This window comes from Mytilus trossulus, chromosome 8 (assembly GCF_036588685.1).
Source record: "Mytilus trossulus isolate FHL-02 chromosome 8, PNRI_Mtr1.1.1.hap1, whole genome shotgun sequence".
Classification (NCBI taxonomy): Eukaryota; Metazoa; Mollusca; class Bivalvia; order Mytilida; family Mytilidae; genus Mytilus; species Mytilus trossulus.
In genome coordinates, this window is record NC_086380.1 from 75,407,736 (window position 1) to 75,428,173 (window position 20,438).

At 30.2% G+C, this 20,438-nt stretch overlaps 1 protein-coding gene across 1 annotated transcript; it reads right to left on the bottom strand.

Annotated features, from left to right (window-relative positions):
• Window positions 1-7,643: 7,643 nt before the first annotated feature.
• LOC134681410 (neurofilament heavy polypeptide-like) lies at window positions 7,644-20,423 on the bottom strand. Its single transcript, XM_063541024.1, has 9 exons — window positions 20,315-20,423; window positions 19,145-19,234; window positions 18,618-18,668; window positions 17,418-17,481; window positions 15,571-15,668; window positions 15,222-15,431; window positions 12,552-12,644; window positions 12,205-12,261; window positions 7,644-10,003 (listed from the first exon to the last, which is right to left on the bottom strand). Exons 2-9 carry the CDS (start codon window positions 19,230-19,232, stop codon window positions 9,858-9,860), a joined length of 807 nt encoding a protein of 268 aa, XP_063397094.1. The 5' UTR covers window positions 19,233-19,234; window positions 20,315-20,423; the 3' UTR covers window positions 7,644-9,857.
• Between the last annotated feature and the right edge of the window lie 15 nt (window positions 20,424-20,438).

Genomic DNA, 20,438 nt, shown 5'->3' on the forward strand with positions numbered 1-20,438 from the left:
ACTAATCGACTTTTGGTGGGATTTTATTTCTCAATCTGTAGGTATTATGTGGTTTTGGTAGGATTGAAATTCTTTTCGACATTTTGAGATTGCCTCAGGCATCAGCAACCTCTTCAATACTATAAAACTATAGTTTGTACCAGGCAGTATATATATTGTACATATGCCTCATTCAATGTAAAGCACTAGAAATTAATAGAAATGTACTCTTTTGTAATTTAAGTGATATAGTTCCATCTTTTGCTAATATGTGTGAACAAGATAAGTTTAGTTTCATTCTGAAAAGTAATGATACAGACATTAGTACTGTAAGTGTAGCTGGAATAAGCGATATGTATGATTTGAACATTCATTTAAAGCAAAAATAATGTTGTTAAGAACTTTTATAGTATTAATGCTAATTGTTAATGGCTTGAATTAATAATTTTGTATGAATAACACCTCCACGCAATGTAAATATAAAATATGTATCTCTTATCATTGAGAAAATATGTTTGGTTTGGTTTTTTTGTTTTTGTCTGTTTGTTTGTTCATTTTTGTATTTGTATTTGTATTTTGTAAATGTCGGCTGGTATCATTTCTGTATAGGAATTTACACCAATAAAATTATTTGATTTGATTTTATGCCTATGGTTTGTCTATAGTATGTGTTGACACTTTAAAGTAAATGTCTTCTATTATAAAGACTCTATATGAGGTCAAAAGACATGGAACATGGTATTTGAAAAAAACGAGAGAAAGTTTAAATGAAAACCAGACATGAACTCTGGTTACAATTCATATTTTGTTTACATATTTTCATACAAAATAAAACTAGCAAAACTAGTTATATATAGAGATTAAATAACGTTCAAGTTACCAAGTTTCTCCTCCTCTTCTGGTATGCTTATTTCCCTTGAATACAATTATCATTTATATTAAGAAAACACGAACAGTTGATGTATTGTAATATTACAATAGAGTAAAAACAACTTTGCGCCATTTTGTAATCATAATCAGTCTGCGTCATTCAAATGCTTTAATTATATTTGATGAATTTATGAAATGTCAAACGTTTACGTGATTTTAACATTTAAAGCGCCTTTATGATTAACATTTTGTCTTTAAAACGCTTGAATAATTGTATCACCTTTAGATTATTTGGTTCTGTAATTATTAATGTTACAGCTTCAATAAAAAAAATATCATTATACATTTCTAATTTCATTTAACTGTTCCGAACTTAAAAGATTCTATAGACACACATTTGTGATATATCAGCTAAGCATGTTCAGATTTGAATGACAATATTTGAGTTAAGAACCTTTCACTTGAGCTTCTCATCAGTATTTACATGAAGATCAATAATAGGAGATTAATGAAAAACAAAACAAATAGATAGATGTACACTAAAGTCATGTAAGTATACGTTATCAGTTTGTGTAAATGCATTGTACTTAATTCAAATTTCAGAAATGTACAGGCATTTTTGTTGCTAAATCCACGAAATGATATATCAGACTATACATTGTTTCCCTACATACTTCAATTCATACAACAATACACTTAGGTTTAATTGTAATCTTTATATTATTGGTGATTAAATTAATCAGGTATTAATAACCAAATATTCAGCTGAAACTTCTACTTAAAGAACCTTCAATTGGTAAGTGACATTCCACATAATAGTTAAATTTGAATATTGTCTATATCGCAAATTCATTTTATTTTGATATTTTAAAACATAACTTAACATGCATTGATATCCAGGTATTTATTTTTATATATTTTATAAATGAGGTACCAAGGATAAGTCTTCCGAATTGTGATAATTTCATTATGACATAATTAATTGTGATGTAATTGGTTGCTTTATTGTGATGTCCCCACAGCTGGCCTTCGACTATTTTATCTTTTTTGTGTGTTATTTTGGCACTTCAACTGTTTGTTTTGTTTTTTTACATCCTTAGCTTTCTAATATAAGGTTCTGAGCGTAAATGATGAAGATAAACCCAGAATAGCTTCATTTTTATCACTTTTGCAGCGATTTTTGTTATAAACGGTTATCTTAGTCTGACCCCAGTCACGAACTGTTTTAAAAATGCTATAATATGTAATATGTTAAACAACACGGGCGGAAAATGTAAGGTAAACTTTGTTTGCTATAGTGGACAAAATGATGACGACAGTGCAACGTGTGATTTTGGAGGAAATTACCGATGCTCACGTTTTTATATATAATATGCATGTTTACCACTCTAGTTTGTAGTTCAGAACCTTCCACTTAAGCATGTTTACCTTCTCATCCACTGGAGGTATGACTGAGAATGTCAACCGTTAAAGATAAGTGCAAAACAAAACAAATAAAATGATATAAACCATAATAAAAGTTAGTAGCCCAAGCAAACGCTTGCATTCAGTTATACAACTCTACACATAAGTCGACATTTCAAAATTTGGGCATTGACAATTATGAACTCATTTGTGCGCTCTCGCTGAAGCATCCAGAAAAGCACTCTGGGGACACTTTGTTTATGAAATGTAATGGAATTTCTACATGCTATCAATTTTTATGTATGCATAAAACAAGCCCTTCATTTTTCGGCGAAAGCTTATAACTTTGTGTTATAACTTAATGTCTATAAAGTGAGCTGAAGTTTAATACTGGTATTATATGGCTGATTCACTCGTTGAAATTGATCTTTTTTCTATGGAGAACACTTGTTCTGCTGACAGAAATGATAGGGTCCTGATATTTTGTGTACTTTAATATCCTATACTCTCATTCAAGGTTTATCCTTAACTTGGTCTCAACTTTTGAATAATCTCTTTCAACTGTGTCTCTGAATGTTATTTCTGACTATACAGCTTATATGTATGTTCAACTTGGCGTTTATTTTTGTTGTAGTTCAGTTGTTTTGCTGTTCTATTGTTTTCCTCTTGTAGTTGATTGTTTGGTTTTGGTTTGTAATCCGGATTTGTTTTTATTGTTTAATTAGATTTATGACTATGGCGGTATATTACTGTTGCTTTCAGTACGATTAAAGAGTTTTTTCATGATGAAGGCTATACTGTAATATTCATTTTCTTTGGCTGGATAGTAGATCATTTGGCAATCATTAAACCTTACCCAACTATAAAAGTTATTTCAAGTCTAGAGTTTATTACTATGGAAGGAGGAAAATAAGAAATAAAACTGTTATGTTGAGAAACTTTAAAATACCCCAACAAGGAGAGTCTCAGTCCACGTTAATACAAAAATTGAAAAAAGGGCACTGTCTCTTGTCAAATGAGGTAAAAAATTATAAGCAACAAAGCAACAAATTCAACAAGCTAAATGAAACACAATAATACATCAAGACAATAACAAACATTAAAAAGCATAAACCTGGTGGAACTGAAACCATTTTTTTAAATTATGTCCTGTACCAAGTTAAGAATATGTCAGTTGTTTATCAGTTTGTCCGTTTCTATAAACTTTTGTTTTGGACAGGCTATTTGCGATGTTTTTTTACTTAGATTTTTCTTGGAGTTTAGTATTTTTGTTGTTCCTTTATTTCCTTTTAGCGACTGATTCGTATAATGAACAGACCTTGAGTTCTTAAGGATTCATTAAAAATATGGCCATTTCAACATGTTCAAATCCTTTTTTTCTGTTTTATTATTTTTAGTATGTTTCTTCTATCAATAAATCAACAACTACTAGAAACTTATATATGATTAAAATAATTTATTAGCATAATAAATACATAACAATAAAATAATGTGATCATGTGATACATGTAAACTATGGAATAACAGAATACCATTAGCCAGGTCTGCCACCTGTTAACTGTTGTTGTCCTACTGGTAAATTACGAAAAGGGCTATTTGTAATAGGACCATGGTAAGGTGTTGCATAGGTTCATTCTGAAAGCTGATTAAGTCTTTCATGTCTATACTCAGTGCATCTCAAACAAATGCAAACTGGTAAAATGTGCACTAAATAATGAGCATGACAGGTTTTAAGTTCATGCAATAACCTCATAAAATCTTCTGCACTTATATGTCCCTGTAAATTAACTCCATGTAAATTAAGTAAATAAAACTCATTAATGACAGAACGATACATTGGTTTGATATAAAGCGAATGAATTGCAACAGCATTTTTTGCACTGATTTTTCGTGGCAGAAGCAGTTTAACAAAGTCTGTTTCCAGTTGGAACTTTTCAATCAGTGGAACAAGAAGAGCTGTTTTGCCCTCTCTGCATCTTTTTACTTCACTATTGTCATTTACTAAGCATTTAAATAAAAAGCCTAATGTAAAATTGCGATTATACTCTGATAAAATAATTTCTATTTCTATTACATCATTTTCATTTTGCATTTGCATATAATTATTAACAACATCTAATAAAAACTCACGTCTTTTTAGTGCTAAATGAACTTTGGTCTGGGGCGCAATGGTAACCACACTGGGTTCACCATCATGACCAAAGTTTAAATGAAGAATTAGCTTATTCATGATAGAATTGCAATATCCCTTTTCCTTTTTTTCCCTAACTATTTAATTATAGTTCCCTATTAAGAACAATATTCTTGCCCGCCCCAAAAAGGAAAAAGGATAGAAGCAGATATGTTTTCAAGATGCTTCTACACCATAGCAAACCTTCAGACAATCATGTGGATAGTGTTTTTAAAACACTCTTTGAATGTCCAAACATTTGGTCTTTAATGTGACCCTTGAAGGTTAATCAAGAATCAACAAAATATAGTTTAATATATCCAATTATTTTTAACAATGACAAAATATAAACAGTTTATAACTAATTCTTATAATTCATCATTGCAGTGGGTCAAACAGCATAAAACTTCTATAGGCCACGGTGGACTGAATATACTATATATTAACTAGAGGCTCTAAAGAGCCTGTGTCGCTCACCTTGGTATATGTGAATAAAACACAGGAAGCAGACAGTTCATGAAAACATTGTGTTAAGGTGATTGTGAAGTGTTTGAACATCTTACTTTACTGAACATTTTTGCTGCTTACAATTATCTGTCTATAATGAACTTGTCCGTGTAGTTTCAGTGGAAAATGTTAGTAAAAATTTACAAATTTTATGAAAAATTTAAAAAATTGATTAAAAAGGACAATTACTTCTTAGGGGGTCAATTGACCATTTTTGTCATTTTTACTTATTTTTTAGTCTTAAATTGCTGTACATTATTGCTGTTTACAGTTTATCTCCATCTATAATAATATTCAAGATAATAACCCAAAAGAGCAAAATTTCCTTAAAATTACCAATTTAGGGGCAGCAACCTAACATCGCGTTTTACCGATTCATCTAAACATTTCAGGGCAGATAGATCTTGACCAGATTAACAATGTTACTACCTGTCAGATTTGCTCTAAATGCTTTGATTTTTGAGTTATAAGCCAAAAACTGCATTTTACCCCTATGTTCTATTTTCAACCGTAGCGACCATATTGGTTGGTTAGCTCGGTAACAAAACACAATTTTTAAACTAGATAGCCTAATAATATTTATGGCTATGTTTGGTAAAATTTGGCTTAGTAGTTTCAGAGAAGAAGATTTTTTGAAAAAAGTTTACTTAGATTTACGAAAAAATGGACTATAAAGGGCAATAACTCCTGAAGGGGTCAACTGACCATATGGTTCTCTTGACTAATTTGTAAATCTTACTTTGCTGAACATTTTTGCTATTTATAGTTTATCTCTATCCATAATAATATTCAAGATAATAACCATTATATATATGTTTATTATCCTCCTTCAGGAGAGTATAGATATACAAATGTGGTATAATACAGAGTGTTAAAAATAAGAATTTAAATAACGATTTAAATAAAATAAAAGAATAAATAAATATTTATATTAATGAATAATTAAATTGATCATTGAATAAATAGAATAGATAAGTTCAGATGAATCGAAAAATGTCTTTTAAGATTTTTCAGTTGTAATAAATATCAAGTTAACTGTCATATTCCTTAAACAGTAAAATTTCCTTAAAATTAATAATTTAGGGGCAGCAACCCAACAATGGGTTGTCTGATTCATCTGAAAATTTCAGGGCAGATAGATCTTGACCAGATAAACAATTTTACCCATTGTCAGATTTGCTCTAAATGTTTAGTTTTTGAGTAATAACCAAAAACTGCATTTAACCTCCATATTCTATTTTTAGCCGTGGCAGCCATCTTGGTTGGTTGGCCGGGTCAAAAAACACAATTTTCAAACTAGATACATCAATGATGATTGTGGCTAAGTATGGATTAATTTGGACCGGTAGTTTCAGAGAAGAAGATTTTTGTAAAAGATCATGGAGATTTACAAAAAATGGTTTAAAATTGACTATAAAGGGCAATAACTCCTAAAGGGTTCAACTGACCTTTTTGATCATGTTGACTTATTTGTAAATCTTACTTTGATGAACATTATTGCTGTTTTCAGTTTATCTCCATCTATAATAATTTTCAAGATAATAACCAAAAACAGTAAAATTTCCTTAAAATTACCAATTTAGGGGCAGCAACCCAACAATGGGTTGTCTGATTCATCTGAAAATGTCAGCGCAGATAGATCTTGACCTGATAAACAATTTAACTCCTTGTCAGATTTGCTCTAAATGCTTTGGTTTTTTGAGTTTTAAGCCAAAAACTGCATTTTACCCCTGTGTTCTATTTTTTGCCATGCCGGCCATCTTGGTTGGTTGGTCAGGTCAAAAAACACAAATTTTAAACTAGATACATCAATGATAATTGTGGCCAAGTTTGGTTTAATCTGGCCCAGTAGTTTTAGAGGAGAAGATTTTTGTAAAAGTTAACAACGACGGACGACAGACGACGGACGCCAAGTGATAAGAAAAGCTCACTTGGCCTTTTAGGCCAGGTGAGCTTAAAACATGTTATGAAAACATATTTTGCCAACATGAATCGTGAAGCAATACAAATAATTCTAAAACTTTCTGATCACTGTGCTCTAAAATTACATTCTGAGTTTATTTTTGTTTTAGTCAGAAAAATTTAAATGTATTTGCAGCTTTATGTTAATTCATTTTAAAATTTTGTAAAGTTTAAACCATTTTTAAGCAATGTATTGTACATGTTATACTATGTTTGAGGTATTTTTGTACAGTTCATAACAAGCCTTTTTTGCAATTATATACAAGTTATAACATGTACAATATTTCTGTACATGATATAACATGTACAAAATTGCAATTTGAATACAACATATAGAAATATTTACATGATTTATGTACATATATATACAAAAAAATATCCTTATTACTTTTGATTCATTTTTTATCATTGTTTCAGATGTTAAAATATATATTTCTTAATCAATTTTGTTTTTAAATTTAACACTGTAGCATTTATTGCTCATCCTAGCTGTACTCTAACATTATAATGACTTGGACACGTAAAAACTTACTCTTTCATTCAATCCAATAAAGAGACAATTATGAGCATAATCTCTTCATCCTGGCTGAACGCTTACAGTATGAAGATCATTAAACACAAGTATTTGTCTTTTATTCAATTCAATAATTAAACAACTTGTATATCCAAGCGGAATGATGAAGTAAAAGGATTATATCTATATACATTATGGTTCATATTATAGGTAAAGAAAAAAAAAGTTAAAGATGCATGATGCGTGAATATTTTGACATTTATGTTGCAAAAGATTATCCACCAATTCTGAAGGTCCACAAAAAAACTGATAATGTAACAGAACATGGAATAAATAAAGAAACTATACCTATTCACAGAAACTTAATACATTTTTTATATAAACAAACAACAACAATAAAATATTAAAGTCACAAGATAGTCTTTATTATATCATTATCCTCACTGTAACTAAAAATAACTATAAGGTTCAATCTCTTTCAGTGTATCTATAACTTTCCTACTTTTCTCATATTAAAGATAAAAACTCTTTGATTCAATCCAATAAAGAGACAATTTTGGGCATAATCTCTTCATCCTGGCTGAACGCTAACAGTATGAAGATCATTAAACACAAGTATTTGTTTGTTTTTTTATTCAATTTGAAAATTTGACAAGTTTGCTATCCAAGAGAATGATTAAGTAAAAGTATTATATATATATATCATTGCAAAAATCAAGGTCATCTTTGACTTGAATTTTCTTTATATATATTAAGTTCTTGCTAAAAAAATCAGACTCAAGCAAAACTTTACTGAATTTGAACTTATGAAGTTGTAACTTTTCGGATATGTCCCTGTTATACACATGGAAACTTTTTTCTCAAGCTTCTTATACTATATACATGTTATAGGGGTGTATACAATACACAGTGAAAAAACAGTACTCATAATTATGATTTTTTTTGTGCATAAATGAATAAATATGAACTTAATGGAAAGAACTGTGTAATACACTCTTTTGTTTGCAATGCAGACTCATTTACTCCATGAAAAAATAATATTGAAAATTTGCAGACATAACAAACATTTACACTTAGTCTATCTATTGAAAAATTGAAAAAACTTTAGATAAATAATAATGTAAATTCAAGTCAAACAGAACTAATATACATCCATGTGTTCTCTTTCCTGATTTTTATTGTTTGCTTTGCATTTGCTTTGTATTTGGTCAAACTTATGGTAAAGTTGCATAACATAAAAAAGTTCTGCTGTCATAGAACTGCATGACTAAACTAAAGGTCACAATATTTTCTTGAAGGGATTTTGTTATATATTAATATATTTACTTATATTCTTACTTCACAGGCTTTTTTTACTTTTCCTATTATCGATTTTCATCAATAAGACAAAAAAAAATTTACAACATTTTGCAATACCATAGTTTTATCATAAGTAGATATACATTCAACTTATTTGAAATATGACACAAAGTATCCTGAATTTGTTTTTTCATATCAGACGAACTTATTTAAATCTTAAAGGGGCACTAGCTACAAGATATATAAAAAAAACAATTATATATTTTTTTTTGGCTCGATCACTAATGAAATACAAATTGTGAAATAATAATTCACTTTTAGCATTTAGCAGCCAGTATGATTTAGTTCTGTCAAAATAAGCTAAAATCATTGATAATGAATTATTCACTTGCAAGTGAATAATTCAACCTCATTGAATTTGTATTAATGTGATCTTCAATTTAACTCCTTAGCTTGAAATGGATAACACATGAATTGAATGTGTAAAATTATTTAAAGGAAAAGAATATCAACATTGAAAGTGAAACAAAGGTAAATCAATTGATTGACTGATTTGATCCACAGAAAAAAAACCGATGATAAACATTAATTTTTCATCTACTGTGGATTCATTATTATTCGTTGGATATCAATTTTCGTGGATTTCGTGGGAACAGACGAACCACGAAATTAAATGTTCAACGAATACCAAATTTTCTATTGGCTTGTATGCAGATTTCTCCAAAACCACGAAATTAAATATCCACGAACATGTAAGTTTTCCTCAATCCACGAAAAATTGGTACCCACGAAAATAAACAAATCCACAGTATAATATAAAATTAACTAGACCTAGAATAATCCAAGAGCATGAATTTGCTTGATCTATTTATATCTATATTTATGTTTACATCGCTTATATGATCATTGAATGACTTTAGAGGTCAACTCAATAATTAATTAGATGGCGGTCTAGACTGAGAACACACGAAATGAAGCTATGTAATTTTATACCGTGTCCTCTTAATATTTATTGTAGACTTTTAATAGGTTGGATAAATGTTAACATTATTCATTATTATAAATCAACTACTAGAAATTAAGTAAAATCGGTGAACATGAATTTGACAGCTAGTGCCCCTTTAACATTTAACAATTTTTTTTACAAGTTCTTTACACATATCTTCTTCTTTTTCTTTTTTTCTCTGTCTTGTTTACATATGTTTTCAAGTTTTTAATAGTACCAATATCAGTCAGTCTTACTGTACACTTCTTGGATTCTGCTGTATATATTTTCTTATTTCCTGATCTTTTTCTGCCTACAAAACATCAACTTATTTTACTATCTAAAAAGACTATTATTATGCAAATACATTGCTTTTAAAACTAGAGGCTCTAAAGAGCTTGTGTCGCTCACCTTGGTCTGTGTGAATATTAAACAAAGGACGCAGATGGATTCATGACAAAATTGTGTTTTGGTGATGGTGATGTGTTTGTACATCTTAATTTACTGAACATTCTAGCTGCTTACAATTATCTCTATCTATAATTAACTTGGCCCAGTAGTTTCAGAGGAGAAGATTTTTGTAAAAGTTTACTAAGATTTACAAAAAAATGGTTAAAACTTGACTATAAAGGGCAATAACTCCTAAAGAGGTCAACTGACAATTTCAGTCATATTGACTTATTCATAGATCTTACTTTGACAGCATTTATTGTATTTTAAAGTTTATCTCTATCTATAATAATATTCAAGATAATAACCAATAACAGCAAAATTTCCTTAAAATTACCAGTTCAGGGGCAGCAACCCAACAACAGGTTGTCCAATTCATCTGAAAATTGCCGGGCAGATAGATTTTGACCTGATAAACAATTCTACTTCTGTCAGATTTGCTTTAAATGCTTTGGTTTTTGAGTTATGAGCCAAAAACTGAATTTTACCCCTATGTTCTATTTTTAGCTGTGGAGGCCATCTTAATTGTTTGACTGGGTCACGCCACACATTTTTACAACTCAATACCCAAATGATGATTGTGGCCAAGTTTGGTTTAATTTGGCTAGGTTGTATCAGAGGAGAAGATTTTTGTAAAAGATTAAGATTTACGAAAAATTGTTAAAAATTTACTATAAAGGACAATACCTCCTATTGCTGTTTACAGTTTATCTCTATCTATAATAATATTCAAGATAATAACTAAGAACAGCAAAATTTCCTTAAAATGACCAATTCAGGGGCAGCAACCCAACAACAGGTTGTCCCATTCATCTGAAAATTTCAGGGCAGATAGATTTTGACCTGATAAACAATTTTATTTCATGTCAAGTGGCTCTTAATGCTTTGGTTTTTGAGTTATAAGCCAAAAACTGCATTTTACCCCTATGTTCTATTTTTAGCTGTGGTTGCCATCTTGGTTTGTTGGCCAGGTCACGCCACTCAATTTTTAAACTAAATACCCCAATGATAGTTGTAGCCAAGTTCGGTTTAGTTTGGCCCAGTTGTTTCAGAGGAGAAGATTTTTGTAAAAGATTACTAAGATTTACGAAAAATGGTAAAAAATTGTCTATAAAGGGCAATCACTCCTTAAGGGGTCAACTGACAATTTCGGTCATGTTGACTTATTTGTAAATCTTACTTTGCTGAACATTGTTGCTGTTTACCGTTTATCTCTGAATTTACCCCTATGTTCTTTTTTTAGCCATGGCGGCCATCTTGGTTGGTTGACTGGGTCACTGGACACAATTTTTAAACTAGAAACTAGATACCCTAATAATGAATTTGGCAATGTTTGTTTAAATTTGGCCAAGCAGTTTCAGAGGAGAAGATTTCTGTAAAAGTTAATGACGACGGACACCAAGTGATGAGAAAAGCTCACTTTGCCCTTCGGGCCAGGTGAGCTAAAAATAACACTTTCTTAATAACTCACATGAAAAGAAAATACTTCTGACTTTGATTTATATTCAATATAGGGTAAAATAACAATAAGTTTGTAATAAAATATATTATTTTTTTCAAATGAGGATTTGCATATCTTTTTGTTTCTTTTACTCCTATCTTTCGATCTATTGTGCATAATTTTAATAAATGTCAGAATGCCTCTTATTATATTTCATTCATTTGGTAAGTTCAAAATGTATATGTTTCAATAATAATAATATTGCAAGTACATTTAACAATAATAAATTTCCAAAAAAGCTCAGAAGTAAAAGTAACATCTCAAATATAAAGAGAAATGTGTTGGTTTTTTTTTTTTTATTTTAAAAGCATCTAGGGCTATATCATAACCATCTTTGCTTTCAAGAGGTTAAATATCAGCATGAATCAACAATATATCAATAGCTAGTAGTGAATGTATATATATAATATAAGGTCAATGACAGAAAAATAAAAATAAAAATATATGAGGCTGAAAAGTTGGGGAAAGGTGGAGTTTTAAAGAACTATTAAATGTATACTAAATTATACGAGGGGAATGTGAGGTTTTAACCAACTATTATTTTATACTAAATGATTTCTCACCTATTTCGGATTTTTTATCTTTTGTCGATGAATGATTAATAAGTCCTGTAATTGCATCTGAAATGAAAATAAGGATTTAAAAAAAAAATTAATTCATTCTAACCTTCCCTGAAATATTTGTATGGAATTAATACAATTAAAACTATTTTAAATGTGCATTATAAAGATAAAACTTCTTTTCACAAACTGTTATCATCCTTTTCAAAATCTGAATAAAATTCTTTTATCAGTCAAATCTTCAAAAGTATACAAGTTGCAGTTCAGACTGTAAATAAGATTTAAAAGACAAACTGTGAACAAACAATCTTTGGACTGATATAAAGTTGTAAAAACTTTAGATTATTTACCCTTTTTAGTATTTTTACCAATCCTTTCATATTCTCCAGTAGTTTCACTGGTCCTTTCTAAATTTGGGCAAACATCTATTGGATTATTTAAATCTGGAAAATTAAAAGGTTAAATACAATAACAATGTAAATGAAAAAGGAGAAAACCAAGGTTATTCCACCAGGGATGATTCTAGGTGTTTTCAAATGGGTCCCTTAAACATCAAATTGGGATTTTTTTTTAGAATAAAATCTAAGAGGAAATAACTTTGTTTTCCTGTAAAAACGGAAAATGTATATCATTAAGTTTAACCTTTACACTGATGTTCATGTAAGTTGTAACATTTTGAATAATTCTGGATGGGCTACTGTAATTACATGAATATTATTGAACATGAGGCACTAAGTCTATCATCTTAGCTATAGTTACCTAGGCCTATTACAAAAATATTTCAGCTAACATAAATAAACCACTGAAAAAAATCATTCATCGGGTCGCAAATCTCTGTTTTACTGTCTACTATGTAACAATTGACGGTGGCAACTCTTCAACTACAGTACTGTTATTCCTTATGTAACAGAAAGTAAAAAAAAATATTGTTTTCTCTCATAAAAGTTGTACCTTTGTTTCCTGAATGATGTTTATGAATGATATAGTGTTGTGCATCATAGATGGAATGTCAGAACTGACAGATAGATTGAAAATGTCTTTATATGTCAAGCTAAGATATGAAGTTAATTCATCTCTCACTTCCTCAGATATGCATCTAGTGTTGTCAACATAATGGTTAAACAGGCTATCTCCAACTTTTGGCAATGATTTAAATGGCTTATAATTCTGCAGATACTCTATAATTTCAGCTTTCATTTCTTTTGCCTTTATAACTAAGGAGATGGGCATACCTGAGGAAATATTTTTCATTTACTTCAATTAAAATAAATAAAAAAGGATATAGGAACATGTAAGCTGTCTTACTGTGAATTCATTTATTTTCGTGGATACCAGTTTTCTTGGATTGTGGAAAAATTGTGCTTTCTAGTATATTTGATTTCATGGTTTTTATCATGTGTTGAAACAAACCTATATAAAATTCCTACTTCGTTGAGTATTCAAATTTGTGGTTCACCTACACCCACGTAATCCACAAAAATTGGTATCCCACGAAAATCAATAAATCCACAGAATCTTAAAATATAAGCAAATAAATTGTTCCTCCTATTTTAATTGCATACAGTTTAATATCTCATTTCAAATTCACTCATTTGACTCATGTGTAGATCTTACTTTGCTGAACATTTTTTGCTGTAACATTTTATCTCTATATATCTCAAAAAAAATTGAAGATAATAACCAAAAACAATGAAATTCCCTAAAAAAATAACTATTTCGGAACAGTAACCTGACAATGGGTTGTTGGATATGTCTGAAAATTACAAGGCCTATAGATCTTAACCTGATAATTACTTTAACAACAGCAACTTGAGTTTTACTCTAACAGCTTTTGTCTTTGAGATATTAGTCAAAAACTGCAATTAACCCCTATGTTCTACTTTTACAACATCAGACTTCATTGATGAAGGATCAAATCCCTGGATAATATTTATACAAACAAGATACCCTAAGGAAAATTCAAGTACAGTTCAGTTCATATTGGTCTAGTAGCTTCAGAGAAGATGATTTTTGAAAAAAATACTTCCTACAAAAAAATTGTCTTTCCAGGTGAATAACTCCTGAAGAGGTCAATTTACCATTCTAATGCAATTTTTATGTAACATTTATTTTTTCATTGGATAAAAGCCATCGTATTATTTCTTTTTATAATGCTTTAGAATCAGAATAACAGTACTGAAGTTGAAGAGTTGCCACCATAAATTTTGATTTGACTGTCTCAAATAACCGTTTTACTGGCTCCCTTACGCGTTGCAGTAAAACTGGATTTGCAACTGTCAAATCGACAATTGACTGTGGCAACTCTTCAACCACAGTACTATTATTCCTTAATTTCACCAACAAACGACAACCACTAAACAACAGCCTCTTGACTCAGGACAGGTGCATATAATAAATGCAACAGGTTTGAATGTTTTAACAGATGCCAACCTTTACCCTAACCTTATTAACAATAGTATAACATTACAACATGAAAAGACGCACTAAAAAATATTAATTGAAAATGGCATAATTCTATTAAAAAGACACCAATTTCACAAAAACCACTAAACTATGTTCTTTTTCTTAGCAACAGCATCAAGATTTGTTGATGAATCAAATCATCAATTAAAATTTATAAACTATATACCCTAAGGAACATTCACTTTAAGTTATTTTGAAGTATTTGATAGTTATCAAAAGTACCAGGATTATAATTTTATACGCCAGACGCGCGTTTCGTCTACATAAGACTCATCAGTGACGCTCAGATCAAAATAGTTAAAAAGCCGAATAAATACAAAGTTGAAGAGCATTTAAGGATCCAAAATTCCAAAATTAATTTCAGAACAGAAGATTCTTGAAATAATTCATGAGGATTATAGCAAGTGATGGCATAAGCTCAAATGACTATCTGGATCAAAAACTAAATTTCAGGATTTTGAATGGTTAAAGTAATGGTATTAACTTTCATTGTCCCCTATGTTAGCTTCCTCTTTTTAATGGTAATAGGTATATAACATATTTATATTATCACTCACCTTTTATTGCTTTTAATGGAGAACTATCTTCACTTGTAAGGGATTTCCTAGCTTTTAATGGAGAACTATCTTCACTTGTAAGGGATTTCCTAGCTTTTAATGGAGAACTATCTTCACTTGTAAGGGATTTCCTAGCTTTTAATGGAAAACTATCTTCATTTGTAAAGGATTTCCTAGCTTTTAATGAAGAATTATCCACACTTCTTTTTCCTATAAAGAAATTAATTGTAAAGTGTTAGAAGTAAGTGTTACGAAGAAACTTGTGTGTTCTTTTTTAAGTCAGCTTACTACACAGTTATGTCTAGAAAAGAAAAAATATATCAACATACAAAATATAGAAAATACCTACCATTTCTTGCTTTATATGGAGAACTGTCTTTGCTATTTAAGGATTTCCTAGCTTTTAATGGAGATCTGTCATCACTATCAAAGGATTTCTTATCTCTACTACCTACAATTATGTCATAGTTTATTGTTAAACCTTGATTGTATCAATAAGTGTGTCTGCATAAACTGTTTCTTAAATTACTTAAAATGTTAATATTTATATGTTGTATCCTGTAAGAACAATGAAATTAGGCCTATTGTGTTTTATTTTTGTACTATCAATTCCAAGTTTACTTTCCACAGCAGTCACTAAGACTCAGAGTGAGAGAAAGTATATTCCACTTCGTATCTTATCACCTATTTTCCTACATTAGTTCTAGGAGGAACCCCATTCCTAACTCTTTAAATATTTAATTTTCTGTGAGTCAGTGATCATGACTCCTTTCCGTACACATTTATTGGTTCAAATTGCGATCGTTTTAAATAAAATACAACATTTATTGACAGAACGAGCTAATACTGGACATGTCGTTTGATTCAACATTTAAGGAAGTGAGACAACTCGAAACGATAATATGGAAGACTCCATTTTGCCTGATGTTCTATGATGATGACTACATTCATTTTTTTTAAATGATTCATATGATTTAAAGAAATGCAACAACAATAATCCTCAATAGCAGACATTCATAGAAAAGATCCCATGAGTTATAAATTAATTGAGTGGGGAATCCAGAGCTAAAACCCCTTGAAGTCAAGAAATCTATACGCATGCGCATAATTACCAAAACAAACCTTTGAGCAAGGTCGTATATTAAATGTTAACTAAACGACCTAGATGGTTCTCTATTTCTTTATGGAATTACAATGATCTTAAATATCAGTTTCATAACAGTAACATATAAGAAAAACTCCACTTCATTTCTTATATGACAAAAATAGATTTATCGGAATTTAGAGAACTCTCGTATTTTATCAAAACTGGGATTCCCTCTGACGTGTTTCTAAATTTATAAAAACATTCAACATAAATACTGCTTAATTCTGATTTTTCGTGTTGTTAAAAAAACACATATAAGTCAATGGAATTATCAAACATGAAGATTATGAAAAGAATATTATAGGAAAGTTGTTTTAGTTCAATCCCTTTGTTTGTTTTTATATAAGTATAAGTCTACAGATTGCTTGAAAGCAATTGTATCCAAAAAAAACCTCACCTTTACAAAGCTCCACATCAAAAATAAAATTATTTCTTTTCATAAAAGCCATGAAAACTTTGACAAAAATTAAACAACAAAGTCTTTTGGACTGACAGACTGACAGTTACCAGTTCAGCAACTATGTCGACAGGTAAAATATAACATATTATCACTCACCTTTTATTGCTTTTAATGGAGAACTGTCCTTGCTTGTAAAGGATGTCCTAGCAATTAATGGAGAACTGTCCTCAGTTGTAAAGGATTTCCTAGCTTTTAATGGAGAACTATCTTCACTTGTAAGGGATTTCCTAGCTTTTAATGGAGAACTATCCTCACTTGTAAAGGATTTCCTAGCTTTTAATGGAGAATTGTCCTCACTAGTAAAGGATTTCCTAGCTTTCCTAGCTTTCAATGGAGAACTGTCCTCACTTGTAAAGGATTTCCTAACTTTCCTAGCTTTTAATGGAGAAAATTCCTCACTTGTAAAGGAATATACACTTCTTTTTTCTATAAAGTAATTAATTATAAGATGTTAGAAGTGACTTGTTAAGATGAAATGCTTCTGGCATGCAACATAATAAGCCTGATACATGCATAATTGAGTAGGAAATTTGTAGATGTGTAGAACAACAGCAATAAGTATTTTTAAATACAAAAAATATCAAAATACCTACCTTTTCTTGCTTTAAATGGAGATCTGTCATCACTATCAAAGGATTTCTTATCTTTTTTACCTAGAATTATGTCATAGAACTTTTTTTTATACCTTGGTTATCTATAAAAGAACTTAAGTTAAGTGAGCAGGATCACATACTCCACATCCCTATATTGTCACTAGGCAAACAAAATATAAATCTATGATTTTCATCCAAGTCCCCCCCCCCTGACAAAGTGGTCCACCTTAACCGATATCCAGCACTTCATTGAAATTTATAGGAAATCCAACCAACAAAAAATAAATGTGCTTTCTACATGTTCTAGGCATAAAGCAGAAAGTCCCCCTCCTGAACAAAAAATACCCCTCTACAGATTTATCTAAAAATCAATCCTATCGAAGCTTTTATGGTAACCAACACTTTATTTATGTAAAGAAGAAAATCACACCAGAAATGAAGGCAGCATCCAGACGATGATTTTTATCCAGTCCCCTCGTGACAAAAGCTTCCTTCCTCTTATTTCTGTCAATAACAATCCCATCCAAGCTTTTTTGTTTACAGATGGCGACAGACAAAAAGAGAGATGGACCAGTCAAAAACATTTTACCTTTCGTAACTTAAGTTGCATAGGGTATAAAAAATGTGTATAAATAAACTGCTTAAATTGTTAGTATTCTTTGTTATATCATATCTCCCCAGGTTGGCATAAACATTTTTCACAAATATTGAAACAAGATATCTACAGAAACAAGAGGATCATGAAAGCCTGAAATCACTCACCTCTAATTTTTTTGGTGCAGATTTTTTATCAATGATTATATATAATTCATGATGCCTTAAGTACAATTAAATACATTTTCAAAAATGCTATTTCATTTTTCTGCCAAAAAGCTAAAAAAATATATTAAAATCATCTTTTAAGAGAAAAAAATGGAATAAGAGGTGAATTTTCAAATTTCAACTTACACAAATGAAGAACCTATCTGGTTTTATACTAAATCGATACAAATATAAAAAGTAAATAATATACTATGCAGAGTTAACATCTTGCACTATCAATGTTACTGGAGCATATTGATAAATATTTAAGATGGTTCAGAATTATCTGTAGAACCCAAACTGTATTATGTCCAAAGAAATACTTGTGCAGTAGAAAACAGCACTAATCAGACCATTATAAATTAAAATACTAACACAAGTCAAGAATTACTTACTTGATTTAATCTGGTCTGATGTCCTTTTTGAAAACTTTTTAAATATTCTTCCTACAAAAATTTTTTAAAAGTGCTTGAATAAGCTTTATCCTTAAAACAATGGTGAAGTTATTACAAAGTCTTAACATAATGTCACAAAGTCTTCATAACTTCCTACATTTTATAGATTTTGCTTATTGTTGAAGGCCAAACAGTAACCAATAGTAGTTTACATCTATGCAAATTGGTCTTTAGCTCATTGTTGTCTCCTTGAAAATCTTTTACACATTTTATATTTTCATTAATTAACTTATTGGAATTAAAATCAATTTGCTCTTAGGTCCATGGCCAGTTAAACACGTTTCTACTATAAACCAGCAGAAACCAGTCAAAAGTCAACTTTATAATGATGTCAAACTTGAACTCGTAGAGAGCTTATTTAATACTTGTTCAATGTCGTAACTGGGTTTGGTACCAATGACAATTATTCCACATATACGTACTTACGTTCAGATGTTTTTTTCAATATTCATTAATATGAAACTCACCTTCAACTGGACCTATTAAAGCTTTGCCTTTTCTTGTCTGGCATGGAGAAATCTTATCATAATACTTCTGAGTGTTACTAATATACATATCTAAAACATAAATTAGAGGCTCTAAAGACCCTGTGTCGCTCACCTTAGTCTATGAAGGACACAGATGGATTCATGACAAAATTGTGTTTGAAGATCTTACTTGACTGAACATTCTTGTTACTTACAATTTTTCTATCTATAATAAACTTGGCCCTTTAGATAGAAAGGAAAGTATTTTGTAAACCAATTTACCAAATTAATGAAAATTGTTAAAAATTTACTATAAAGGGCAATTACTCTTTCAGAGGTCAACTGACCATTTTGGTCATGTTGACTTATTTGTAGATCTTACTTTGCTGAACATTTATGCTGTTTACAATTTATCTCTATTTATAACAATATTCAAGATAATAACCAAAAAAGGCATTTTTTTTCAAATTACCAATTGAGGGGGAGGCAACCCAACAATCATTTCTCCAAATCATCTGAAAATTTCAGGGAAAATAGATATTGACTAGATACCAATTCAATCCTTTGTCAGATTTGTTCTAAATGCTTTATTTTCAGAGTTATAATCTTCATTTTACCCCATGTGTTCTATTTTTAGCCATGGCGGCCATCTTGATTGGTTGGCTGGGTCACTGCACACATTTTTTTTTCAAAAAGATACCCCAATAATGATTGTGGCTAAGTTTGGTTAAATTTGACTCAATAGTTTCAGAGGAGAAGATTTTTGTAAAAGTTAACAACGATGTCGACGGAGACGAACAAAGGACGAGGAACGCCAAGTGATGAGAAAAGCTCACTTGGCCTTGTGGGCCAGGTGAGCTAAAAAAGCAATGAAAATTCTTTGATTGCAGCAGTTAAGTTAAAATTTAACCTTAAATAGTGACAAACGTTAATGACTGATGAATAAAACTGAAAGTGCAATGCAATGTGATATATGTGGAAATGCCAATGTAAAAAAAAACCTGCATGTTTAACCCAGCCACATTATCTATGCATGTGCCTATCCTAAGTCAGGAGCCTGTAATCAGTGGTTTGTTTATGTGTTACATATTTGTTTTTTGTTCATTTTTATATTTAAATAAGGTCGTTAGTTTTCTATTTTTAATATTCAGACTTGTTACATTTGTGTACCTTCTAATACTTTGAGAGTATTTAAAACAAGCTGCCATGCATCTTTACTAAAGTAGGTCTTCGCTGAAGTTTGTGTTTCAGGACATATTAAACAGAATATCTGTATGACTCAACATATTTTCTG

Excerpts from the sequence above, each read along its gene's own strand:
- LOC134681410 (XM_063541024.1), bottom strand. The coding sequence starts at position 19,232 with ATGTATATTAGTAACACTCAGAAGTATTATGATAAGATTTCTCCATGC. Across the intron at positions 17,482-18,617 it reads ATCAGACCAGATTAAATCAA|GTAAAAAAGATAAGAAATCC; the intron begins GTAAGTAATTCT and ends ACATAATTCTAG. Across the intron at positions 15,432-15,570 it reads TCCATATAAAGCAAGAAATG|GAAAAAGAAGTGTGGATAAT; the intron begins GTAGGTATTTTC and ends ATTTCTTTATAG.